Raw genomic sequence first — 12,783 nt, forward strand, 5'->3', positions numbered from 1 at the left:
TTGTTTAACTGTAAGATCATTTTAACTGTATAATCATATATCATGGTGGACATACATACATTTGAACGTGAGGCTTGCTTTGCCGATAATCTTCCAACCACGTGTGTGTGTGTGTGTTTTTTAGGCAGGCCACAAACCTCAAAAATTTTTTTATCATACACTGCTTAGTGTACATCAGAGAAATTTCATGTAAATATCTTAGATGGACGAATATCAAACTGTTGGTCAATCCTTCCAATCTAGCCAAGCATTGTTTAATTATATGATCATATACCAAGCTGGATACATGTTTGAGTGTGAGGCCTGCTTTTTTGCCAATAATCTTCCAACCAAACACTGAGCAACTTTTCCATCTCAGCAACCAAACCTTCACGTTTCTTTGTGGTAATTGTCGACTTCACAGGAACTGAAGATTTCACCGCTTCTTTGATGTGCTCTTTATCTCTAAGTATTGTTGACACAGTGGAATGGGAGAGCTGAAGATTACAAGAAATCCTGTTCTCTTTTTTCCACCCTCATATTGTTTAATTATACAGGTCCCCAGTTATCGGCGGCCTTGGTTATTGGCAGTCCAGGTTTTACGGCGCTTGTCTAAGTGACGACAACTGGATTTTCAGTGCTGATATGCACGATCTCTGGTTATCGGTGCCAATCCCTGGTTATTGAAGCCGATGAGCGCTGTTATTGCTGATTTTCAGTTATCGTCACGCTGTCGGGAATGGAACCGGCGCTAATAACCGGGGACTGCCTGAACTGTACTTGCATCTTCAGGCCCAGATCAAGAAAAGGCCTTTCTTGGCTTCTTTCCACAAACTCCAGCGCTAGATTCAGACTTCCTCTTAAGGGCCATGGTGAAATTTACTGTCCAGATATATATACACCACAGAACAGTTAATATTGCATACTGCTACTGATAGGGCATGGAAACTCAAACTGATGCTGCCTGAGCGATGAGAGAGCTCTCTCAGATTGTGCGCTGCCAAGTAACTTAGTGGTCAAGTGTTATACAGCAGTGTACTCTTATGCATCAGCCTGCCCAACCCTGCTGCCAGAAGTACGGTCATAAGTATGAGTGGTCAGATGTTGCACTGGTCATAAGTCGGATAGTACTTGTATTTCAGCAGCATCCAAGAATAGAATAACTTGGATCTTTTTTTTTTTTGAACCATCCATTTTTAAATCTTGTTACCAGTAATATGAGCAGCATCCTGAACCTTATCCACAATTTCCATAGCTAATACTGTATATTGTTGTAATCATAAGTTTGAGCGCACAAAGTTTGGGTGCATAATGTAAAAAATATGGATGATATATTTGGCATGGATATCTGTCTGGCTACACCTCACCACCGACTATGCTCTGCCTAAATCCTAGGTTCACAAGAAGTTTATCCTCTATTTCAATTTTACATTTTACACAAATACCTGTAACAATTTAGTTGAAAAGGGTACTAGCAAAGGCCTATCTTGCCTACATATATCAAGTTTTCCCCTGAACAAACAAACATAGTATTATAATGTTCAACCAAAATCATTTCCTATTCACAAAATAAAATTTTCATACCTTTTGGCACTTGTGCTGAGTGCCTTCGACATCTTGGGATTTGCTGGGCGTGGTTGGTGTGCCTGTTCCTCACTTGTTGTCAGCCGACTTCTTATGGCACTTGGTGTGGCAACAGAGGATCCTGCAGAGACCGCTGGTGAGGTTTCAGGGGTCTGGGGGCTAGATGTGACAGGGGGATTTGGGGGAGGCACGGGGACAGAGTCAGACCCGAGGGCACCAGAAGCTGGCGCAGACATCAATCACTGCCTGTATGAACAGAATGCAATCATTAATGGCATCTTGTTTCTTGCCAAACAAAGTCAAAAGCCAAATGCTGCTGAAGTCAACACAAATCTAAATAACAGTACCATATATTTCTGTAATAATAATTTATTCATAACAGCACTCCTGTTGAAGATCAACTTTTTGAAGATCAACTGTTAAGCCTAACTTTTAAAAAACCTAACATCATAATACATACTACATTGTAAACAAATGCCCTAATTATAGTGAATGAACTGTGGGCCCTGATTAAAACATACAATGTTTTTTTCTGTGCCTGTATAAGAATACATTGTAACTATGTATTACACATCACTGTACGTTTAATGTGTGTCTTTTACCAAATAATCTACATAAGTATGCATGTTTCAAGGAAAGGTGATAAGAGGCACTGTCAGCATTTCAGGTACTTAACAATTCACTTACAAAACCAAGGAAGATGCACAGTTGGTTTTTATTCCGAAAGACAGATAACAATAGTACTGATAAAGGAAGGACCAATGGGGATTTGAGGAAGGGAGAGGGTGCTTGAAGCAAGTACTTATGTAAGTTGCATTAACAGTTTGAGAGTAGGCCTAAGGGGAAAGGCTGTTGAGGTACACATGGACCTGGGTAATGTTAAAGATGTAACTGATATAAATGCAATGTGTTAAGAATGCATTATGCAGAAGGGAAATGTAAGCAATTATGAATTTTTTTAAAGAAGTGTAGCTTATAGTTCAACTTAGAAATTAGAAATTGACTGGTCTGATGTAAAATTGGGTTATGGCTTTTAATATTCTTTAGAATGGAAAGACTGAAGTCAAGCCAAAGAAAAGGATATTCAAGCGCAAGTCTGGGGAATATGAAAAGAGACTGAGAATGAAGCGTGGAGTAGTTATGTTTGCAGATGATACCATGTTCATTCAGACAGCAGAGACTCTGCAGATACTGGTGACACACTATGATCAAATTGGTTGAAAGCCAAGAAAGGTGAAAATGAATGTTAGCAATGTAAGGCCATTAGGGTAAATGAAGTTAAAAAGGGGGCAATGAATATTAGTCAGGAGACTAGAAAAACTAATACAGTTCAATAGTATATACCAAAGTATTAGTGAATAAATGTGACTGATAAAACCAAGGCGAGGGAAGTAGTGAATAACAGAACACGTGAGCATAATCTTTTTAGGTCAGTTTGTGATCTTACTATAGCAACTACTGGTAACAATAAAAGGGACAAAAATAAACAAACAATATGAAATGCCAGTGTGTGCCCTAAGTCACCATCCTCAATTTAAACAACCTAACCTAGTCTAAGGGTCATTTGTTAAATTACAAAAAAAAAATTACCATTTACTCAATACCAATCAAGGTCAAACATACCTAAAATTACTGTACACCCTGGAATCCACTAATGTAACAAAATGTAGCCTTAGGCCTACTGTAACAGTTTTTAAAATACCCAACTAAAGGAGTAAGTGCTGGGCTACTCTTATGATCATATCTCTGTTCACTTAAATTACCGAAGAAACTGCAGCCATTTATTACATATTACCATACACTGACTTAGGCTACAACAGCCCCACTAGGCTATGCCGTTCATGCGCTGTCAAGGGCCAGTCAACCTAACTGCTTCACCTGTCTGACAACAATCCAGCCAAGTACAAAATGAACTGCCCTTCCTTTAAAAAACAAGTAAGGTCAATGGCATTTTAATTTGCCCATGTGAATTTAGGCCTACGGATCAACATAGGCCTAATGAATATGCAGACCTCCTACCACAGGAGGCACGATTTCACAATTGTTTAGTCTAGTCTGTGTTCTTACCGGTCATTTTTCGTTAGACTCCAGCCAGCCATTTCCAAAGACTCTGGCTAGCCATTTTTGGGTATTATTTTATAAGCTGCCAATATATGATATGAAATTGTAACCTATATTTTTGAAAAGACCTCTTCATCAAATTACAACTTGTAAGGTAAGACAATACCTGTCGCCCACCCCCCTCCATAGCTAATATGGCAAAACTGTAACCAGTGAACACCCCTAGGTTACGTGGTATTTTATTTTATATTGGCAACTTATAAAATTTTACCCATTTTTGCATAAAAAACCATTTTGGATTTTTCATGCAAAAATGGCTAGGAAATGATAGGGCACTAAAAGAACCTAAAAATACCAACCTAACGTAACCTAGGGTGTATACTGGTTACAATTCAGTTCCTTGCTGGGTGAGCGAGTTCCGTTCTCACCTACCACTCTGATGGTCGCGAGTTCGAATCTCCAACCGGCCAGTGAAGAACAAGAGGAATCTGCTTCTGGTGATAGAAATTCATTTCTCGCTATAATGTGGTTCGGATTCCACAATAAGCTGTAGGTTCCATTGCTAGGTAACCAATTGGTTCTTAGCCACGTAAAAATAAATCTAATCCTTTGGGCCAGCCCTAGGAGAGCTGTTAATCAGCTCAGTGGTCTGGTTAAACTAAGATATACTTAACTTTTTTACTGGTTACAATTTTGCCGTATTAGCTATGGAGTGGGGTGGCGGGCTTGTACTGTCTTACCTTATAAGTTGTATTTGATTATTAATCTCTGTTCTTTAGCATTTGCAAAATTATGTATTGAGAAGAAACTTTCTGTTTTGATGCGTTTTACCAAAGAAAAATATAAATTATAATGCGAGAGGTGGCTGGAATCTTCCGAAAAATAACCATTCTTACCATCTTGGGTGGCTGCTTCTGGGCACCTACAAAACTCAGTTTCCCTTACCAGGCCACCATCAACTCTAACTCCACACCCATCTACTTATCCTACCCTATCCCCAATGTACCTAACCTCTGACCTAAGCCTATGGCACCATGACCTTAGATGGTGGGGTTTGCTCCCATGGCCCCCTTGTATTCAAAATCCCCGATTCTTGAATGGCAGTCAGCTCTCTGCCAGTTTCACTACCAATAACCCTAACAGGCTTAGGCTTGCCTGAGACTAGGCCTAACTGATTTGGTCCATATCGGCAGCCAAAGACCCAACCTGGTCACCTTTGGTTAGAAATGGGTAAGACCACATTGGAATAGCTTTCTTGGCAGGACCAAGCTTGGATAGGCTGGTTTGGTATAAAGATAACAGTATACACTAGAGTTAACAAACTAGGCCTAACCTTCCGAGGGCTAAGCTGAAGATTCAACTGGGGACAGGCTAACCACCCGGTAGGTAACGTACATATTCCCTAAATAGAAACACTATGCACAGTCCACCAGAGCCTTTGATGTCTCAAACTAAGACAAGATACACCTTGATTACCTTGGATGACCCGCAAAAGCACTAGACCTAGGCCTACCTTGGGCTTGCTTGCCTATTAGCTACACTATAGGCCCAGCTGGACACAAACCATTTCCTGAGCAGACAAACCTCGGTTAATCCAATAAACAAACAACACAACAGACCCAAATCTTAGCAGACAACCCTCAAAGTCAACCCACAAAAAAATTGAATAAAAATTTCCCCACGCCTCGCGGTACGATGGACTACGCTAGCTAACCCAAAAGAAGACCGGTCGACCCAGACTGCAAGGCTGACAGGAAAACCAGCAGACTGAGCCTAAATGTCTCAACATTTTCCATCGAATCCTGAGGTCATAGACTGCAGAGAGGAAATTCATGGCACCTGAAACAAAGGTACGGATTTAAAGGCAAAGCTTCCTAAGATTCCAGCGGCTATTCCTTACACGGACGACCTTCCCACTTTCTAACGAGGACATTTTCATCTTAAAATACCCACAAATGTCTAAACAAAGACGCAAATTAACTGGGCTTACTGGTGCCCAACGCACACTTACACACACACACACATACACACAAACACACACACCAGCTGAGACTCCATCGCATTCTCTCATCCACAAACACCATTTCGTTTCGTTTTTACTCTCACAAAGGCTTCATCCGGTGGTCTCTCTCATCCATCGCCTTCTAGTATCCTTCACTCGCCCTCATACTTACATACTCCGACGAAAACCTCCTACACACAGGTGAAAATCAGGGGTTATTTTCCATTTCTTTCAGCGGCGACTTACGATGATGTTCTTCTCTTCCCTTCCCGTTGACTCGTCAGCTGATGTTAGAGTCTGTTCCCACCGGTAACAAAATTCAGGAAATGACGTCTTTTAGATAAAACTACAGCGTTGTCGGTTTTCCCACTTCATCCGTAATACTTGTTATGCATTGCAAGTTCACTCCCTTATCAAAATAGTGTGATTTATATCAATTTGGAGGTGATATGAGCAATTTTCCTTGGGGTGTTTGGGTATGGGGGATGGAAGGAACAGCCGCATAAGGGACAAAGACGCTCCTGAGGGCTGACGACCCGCGAATTTATGAATATATTCGACAATGTAACTTCTTTCAGACGATACATTAAGCTCAGTGATATATTCGCAGTCACGTTCATCCAGATCATTAATAAATAATGCTTCATAAATCCATATGACATCTCAAGACTGATAAAGGATAGCAGAAAGTTCATTTTGGTAACAGGTTTGCAAAACTGGTTTCCTGAACTGCGTTGCTTAATTTATGTGTTATTTTGTAGAGATTCTTTTGTTATTAAATGACGTTCTAATAGAAAACTGGATTTAATAATTGAGTGCTATGATAAAACTAGACTTGTTAAGAAATGCAAGTATAAAAAATTGTATACAGACGCCGTTTCATTGTGACCTGAAGCATGTTTTTATCGCTGGGCTACACAGCTTCGCCCGCGAAATTACAAAAAGTTAGTTGTTGCATTATCTCTCTCTCTCTCTCTCTCTCTCTCTCTCTCTCTCTCTCTCTCTCTCTCTCTCTCTCTCTCTCTCTCTCTCTCTCCATATACTCAGGTTTCCATATTTTACACAGCTAAGGTTAGCGGATCATAAGATTTCCTATGATGTCTAGTATTGATACTACCGAAGCAATTCAATCCTAAGTTCGGGATGAAGTATGTTCATATTGCAAGTCCGACAAGAAATTGCAACAGAGTAAGCGGAAAGGAAATTAAAACCAAACAACTGAGTAAGAAGCAACATTGTTACGAAATTTGTACATATATATACACGTGGAACTCTCTCTGTCAGCCAATGCAATACACGCTAATCGTTATGATTTAGAATAAGGTGTGTAAATAACGTAGAGTTTACTGACTTGCCAAGATGACAATACTTTCATTCCAACACAAATACTGTACCTATATATATACGTATATATATATATATATATATATATATATATATATATATATATATATATATATATATATATATATATATTAGATAAGTTGCTGGCATGAGTCATTTAAAAGCTTTCTCTTCTCTTTCCTTAAACTGAAGAATATGAAGAACAATGAAAAAGTCAAATCACCAATGCCCTTGCACAAATAAGGCCAACCGCATTATCATCTTATGCTACCAAAATATTGCTCATACTCTCCTATTCTTCCAACGAGACCAAACCACCTCAGCAAATTCTGCTCCATTTTTTCACCTGAACCTATGACTTTTGCTTCCACATTTTTTTCCCACATGTTGGCCGTTGCGCCCCTTTCTCCAGGCTAAGGATTTCATAAAAGGTTAATTCAACAGATACTCATAATCCCTGTACCACCTTCCCTGTCTGTTGGCATCTATAGGGAAGGCTAAAATCAGCTTTTCCTACAAAGAATCCAGCCACCTTTCTCACCAGCTGTTCTGTGCCTTCTGCAATGTTCCCACTGCCTTTCTCACACTGCCCACTCTTCTCTTTAAAAACATTTGCTCTCATTACTCCATTATCCATACTAACATTCCTTAATTTTGCTTAATTATTCTTTTTAGCCCAAACTGCAAGGACATTTTGGTTGTTTGCCCCATCTGTTTCTATAATTTCTCTTCAGTATCATCAGTCATCTTTGTACTATTAGTACTATGCTGGGGGGTGTCTAAGTGCTAGAAGAGATATTACAGTTAGTCTACAAACGGTCAGTCGTCTCCAACTACATTACAGTAAATCCATCAACAAAGAACTTGCCAAGATGGTAACTCTTAACCAACAATGGTCATCAAAATAGTACGTTAGACGAATTCGTAGGAGGATAACGAAAGAGTTCAATATCCAGACCTTTAGTAGTAGCGAGGATTGGCTAAAAGCAGTTAGTCTACCGCCAAATCGCTCACGAATTTTAGAAACAGTATGGTTCGTCGCAAGAGAGATAACAGACGACCAGAGGAACAGTAAGGTTCCCTTCAGGGAGAGGGAACAGGTGACATATATGGCATCTTTCCTAGGTAGTGACCCCCAAGGGTTTTAACCCGGTGTGTATCCACCTCTGCGGCGTGTTTAGTACAAGCCCGTTGGGGATTACCGTCAAAACATAAAAGAAAGACTGTTAATATCATAAAGATAATGACCCCCAAGAAACATTAGTCCTAGATAACGACCCCCGAAAACCCTTGAGGGTCAGTATCTAGGAAAGATCCCTTATATAAGTCTATAAACTTGCATGCTCTGCAGGGGAATATAAATCCCTCAAACATAGCTACATTGACCACACAGGTTCAACGCAACAGAGATATCTTCACCGTCAAAAAACCCGAGGTGGAACATTCTTTTACAACGTCACTGACGATCGTGACCAAAGGCCTGAAATTGCACTGCTTATTCAAGAAAGATTTCTATACAGAAGATACAAGTTAATGTACAGATCCACCAAGCTGTCAGTGAACAGCGACGCACACACGCACAGAAGAGAGAGAGAGAGAGAGAGAGAGAGAGAGAGAGAGAGAGAGAGAGAGAGAGAGAGAGAGAGAGAGAGAGAGAGAGCATTAGCCTTGAAAGACAATTCGCCGATCTGGTCTATCAGCCAAAAGGAGACCAAGTTTTAGAACAGAAGCTGCTTCCGTTCATAAATTGTCATAAAAACTTAACCATTCAAAACTATCTGATGTTTTTAGGACGATGTTAGCTAATACAAAAAGAAATTCTCATAGAAAATTCAACGGTATACCAAAATTTATGTAGAATAAACAAGCATTAGTCTTATATATGTGTGTGTATGTATATGTATATATATATATATATATATATATATATATATATATATATATATATATATATATATATATATATATATATATATATATATTTACCAACCCCGTTTGTAAGTCCAGGTATCCGAAGTAAAATTATCACTTCAAAATAATTAAACTGCTCTGTATTTATGGTGAATTATAGCTCCGGTAAAACACCCGAGCTTTGAAACTCCTCCTATTTTCAGTTCCTTGTTGTGCTAGTCCTCACTTTTCAATCATTTCTCATAAAGAGAGAGAGAGAGAGAGAGAGAGAGAGAGAGAGAGAGAGAGAGAGACATTCAGTTTCCTCTCCAGCCGACTTTCATATGAAACTTGAGAAACTTACATCTACAAGCTCAGTGTGGAATCAACAAGAGCATGTCGGACAAATAGAAAATTAAAAAGAAAATTTACTTTTTCTACGTTCAAAATGTGCTTAAATGACCTGGTTGAATTATATTTTCGTTGATTTAGAGAATTATTGATATACTTGAGCGAGTGAAAGCTGCCCAAATTGGATTACTGTGGTAAGAAAATCCCTATTTCTTGAAAGGATAGATTTGTCTACTTTGGAACAGTGTGTCATAAATATACAACCATTTTCTCTGACAACAGACTTTGTCGAGTTCTTTTGTAATAAACTCGAAACTCGAAAATATGCTGCTTTCATGAATCTTTCTATCAAAATATTGTGTTTATTCCACGTATAATGTAATATCTACTATACTGAAAAGTTAATCAACAATGTCATTTCCATGGTTTAATGATTTTATGAGACATTTTTGTTCTCAAATTTAGTGAAAATCTATTACACCCATAAATGAGAGGAAACTGGATGATTAACTGCGTATAAATGATGCATACTTCATCCAAAAAATGATGAGAGCTAAAATGGAAAGGAATTATATGCAGTTAAGGTATACCTACTGAGAGACAACAATACTTGTTAGTAATACAAAAGACAACAGCAAAGTTTGCGTCCAATATGTTTTCGTTTTCTATGATACAATAGTCCCGGACGCTCATGTTCGCATACCTTTTTTTTTCCCTAGTTGGTATGGTGTTTCGTGTCCAGGGTGCATCCTTGACGGTCAGTTTCGGATAGGAAAGGAAATGGTAGGTATGTCTTCAGGCATTTCCTTCATAATGTCAGGCCACTCGAAGTGATTTTCCAAGTTAGGGGTAAGCCAGCGGAAACAGGATAATTTACTGCTTTTTCTTACGTTTTCCTGCTGCTATCACTGCAACAGGACTTCATACGAAAATGACGTCGAGCAACGGATTCGTTTAACGCAATCGTTGCAAATGATACGAAAAAAATATGAATAGAAAGCTAATATGAAGATGCCAATAAGTAAGAGCGTCACGTTGGGTAATGAAAGGGGGAACTATAGCATTTATTTCTGCCAGATACCTACTTTTGGCTTCGTTGAATTTAGGAAGCGCAAAAGGAAAGCTATTTTCTTGTGACTTCGCTGTAGCGAATGTACGATGTCGTTACTTTCATCGGAATCAAGGTCTAGTCCTTGATCTGAATCATGTTTTTGGCTAATATTCGGTAATTTTGAGTAAAATTCGGTTTATTCGGTTATCAATATTATTGAATTAAAGACAAAACAAGATGAGACATTGTCGACACGAGAATAACGTTTTAGATTACAACACACCAGCTCCCTTAAATGACGCCATACTACTCTGGGAAAACAGAAGGAAAATAGCTTAAATACAACTTTTAGATAACGTAGCATCCGCAGTTAGTTGATATTCTCTCTCTCTCTCTCTCTCTCTCTCTCTCTCTCTCTCTCTCTCTCTCTCTCTCTCTCTCTCTCTCTCTCTCTCTCTCTCTCTCTCTCTCTCGTCCAAGTTTGAATGAGATATATTCGCGTTTCTTTCTTAGACCGATAATCTAGATCTTCATTTCATTATGCGGATGAGGCTGAAAGCTTCATCTTCAACTCTACCCTGGCTGCAACCCACCACAATCGAATAACTTCCAAGCACATAATGAACAGATGCTGAAAGCCAGAAAAGTAACAGGTTCTGGCGCCACCCACTGTAAAGGAAAAGGCGGAAACACGCACACATACACACACACACGTATATATATATATATATATATATATATATATATATATATATATATATATATGTATATATATATATATATATATATATATATATGTGTGTGTGTATGTATATATGTATGCATGTATATATACATATTTCTATTTATATAACACACACACATATATTTATATTTTTACATATATACATATATATATATATGTATATATATATATATATATATATATATATATATATATATATATATATATATATATATATGTGTGTGTGTGTGTGTGTGTGTGTGTGTGTGTGTGTGTGTGTATACTTGGAGTATTTAACCTCATGCTCAAGTCTTGCTTCGAAATAATAAGGTAGTGGCACCTCCAGAAGTGATCCCCTCACGCCATCCGCTTCCAGGATGTAGACTCCTTTGGCCCCTTCTGTATTTCAAGAAGCGAGTCTGTCATCACCTGAGAAGTGAAGGCCACCGCCACAATTGTTTAGGGTAGCTCTAACTGTCTCTGTCCTTAACCATCGCCCACACACCCGCGCTCGCACCCCCCAACAAAAAAATTGAGATGTGTCCGGGAGCACAGCATGACAATTTTTTAACAAATAAAAAAGAAATGGCAAGTTTTAGCTGACGGAAAAGTTACTCACTAGACAGCATAATTGTTACCAATATTCTAAGCCAGCAAGACAGCTTACCAGTCAGGCAAGGAGCCGCAGTACCGAATGGACTAAGAATAAGTCTATGGTCTCCCTCCCCACCGCCCCCCGCCGCCCCCAGCACTTATAATGTGATACATTCACTTAATTTCATTTAAAAGGACTCTGTCCCTCCCTGTGATTTCGAGTGTGAACGTCCTGTCTGTACCGCTGCTTCGTGGCCATGGCCTCTTGCGAAGTGACCTTGAACGCTTAGCCAGCACCCGCCAGGTGCCAACCAGGTACCAAGCCTTAGAATAAAATGCCAAGGGTAGGTTGCTTTACTTTCTCTTTCTTTATTTTTTTTTATTGCCGTAAAACGCAGGCATGAACCAGTATTATCAAGATCAGCTTGTAAGTTCTCGACTTAGAGCAATATTCTACTTTAGCAGTTTGTGAAACCTGATTTTTTCCAGAGATTAAAAAGAATGATGGTGGAACTAGACATTTACCTGAGGGGCCGGATGACGTCACGACACCCTAAGAGTCATTCCTTTGTCATTATTGTTTTTATTATTGTTATTGTTGTTACCAACAATATACGTATCAAAAAATACTCATAGTAGCATGAGTCTTGAAATGGAGAAACAAATCCACAGTTATAAATATGTACATATATTCATCTTCAAATACATGTACATATACATAACTGCTGATTTGTTTCTCCAATATCCGTATTTCTATGGAACAATTCTGATGCAATTAAGCTGAGAGTTTAGACACAAGAGAGCAAAAATAATCAAATGAAAAAATATCAGTTTCATTTGTGTCGATATTTCAATTTTCCTGTATCCTGTTTACGAAAGTCAAATGTAGGATACTTAAAATACTTAACCTAAAAGGTACCAAAAATACTTATCTTAAAAGGTACTAAAAATACTTGTCTTAAAAGGTACTAAAAATACTTACCTTAAAAGGTACTAAAAATACTTACTTGAAAAATATAAAAATACTTGTCTTTAAAGGTACTTAAAATACTCAACCTATAAGTGTTAAAAATACTTATCTTTAAAGGTACTAAAAATACTGAAATTAAAAGGTGCAAAATATGCCTACCTTAAAAGGTACTAAAAATACTTACATTAAAAAGTTCTAAAAGATACTTATCTCGAAAGATACCAAAATTACTT

General features: G+C 38.4%; 1 protein-coding gene across 1 annotated transcript in view; it reads right to left on the reverse strand.

Annotated features, from left to right (window-relative positions):
• The window catches only part of LOC136828004 (ubiquitin-conjugating enzyme E2 E1-like), a 39,083-nt gene extending 32,940 nt beyond the window's left edge, over positions 1 to 6,143 (reverse strand). Inside the window, exons 1-2 of the mRNA XM_067085616.1 lie at positions 5,799 to 6,143; positions 1,564 to 1,809 (exon numbers count right to left, since the gene is read on the reverse strand). Of these exons, the coding sequence (XP_066941717.1) occupies positions 1,564 to 1,799 (236 nt within the window). The 5' untranslated portion in view covers positions 1,800 to 1,809; positions 5,799 to 6,143. The remainder of the gene's footprint in view (positions 1 to 1,563; positions 1,810 to 5,798) is intronic.
• Positions 6,144 to 12,783: the final 6,640 nt, after the last annotated feature.

This window comes from Macrobrachium rosenbergii, chromosome 42 (genome assembly GCF_040412425.1).
Source record: "Macrobrachium rosenbergii isolate ZJJX-2024 chromosome 42, ASM4041242v1, whole genome shotgun sequence".
Lineage (NCBI taxonomy): Eukaryota > Metazoa > Arthropoda > Malacostraca > Decapoda > Palaemonidae > Macrobrachium > Macrobrachium rosenbergii.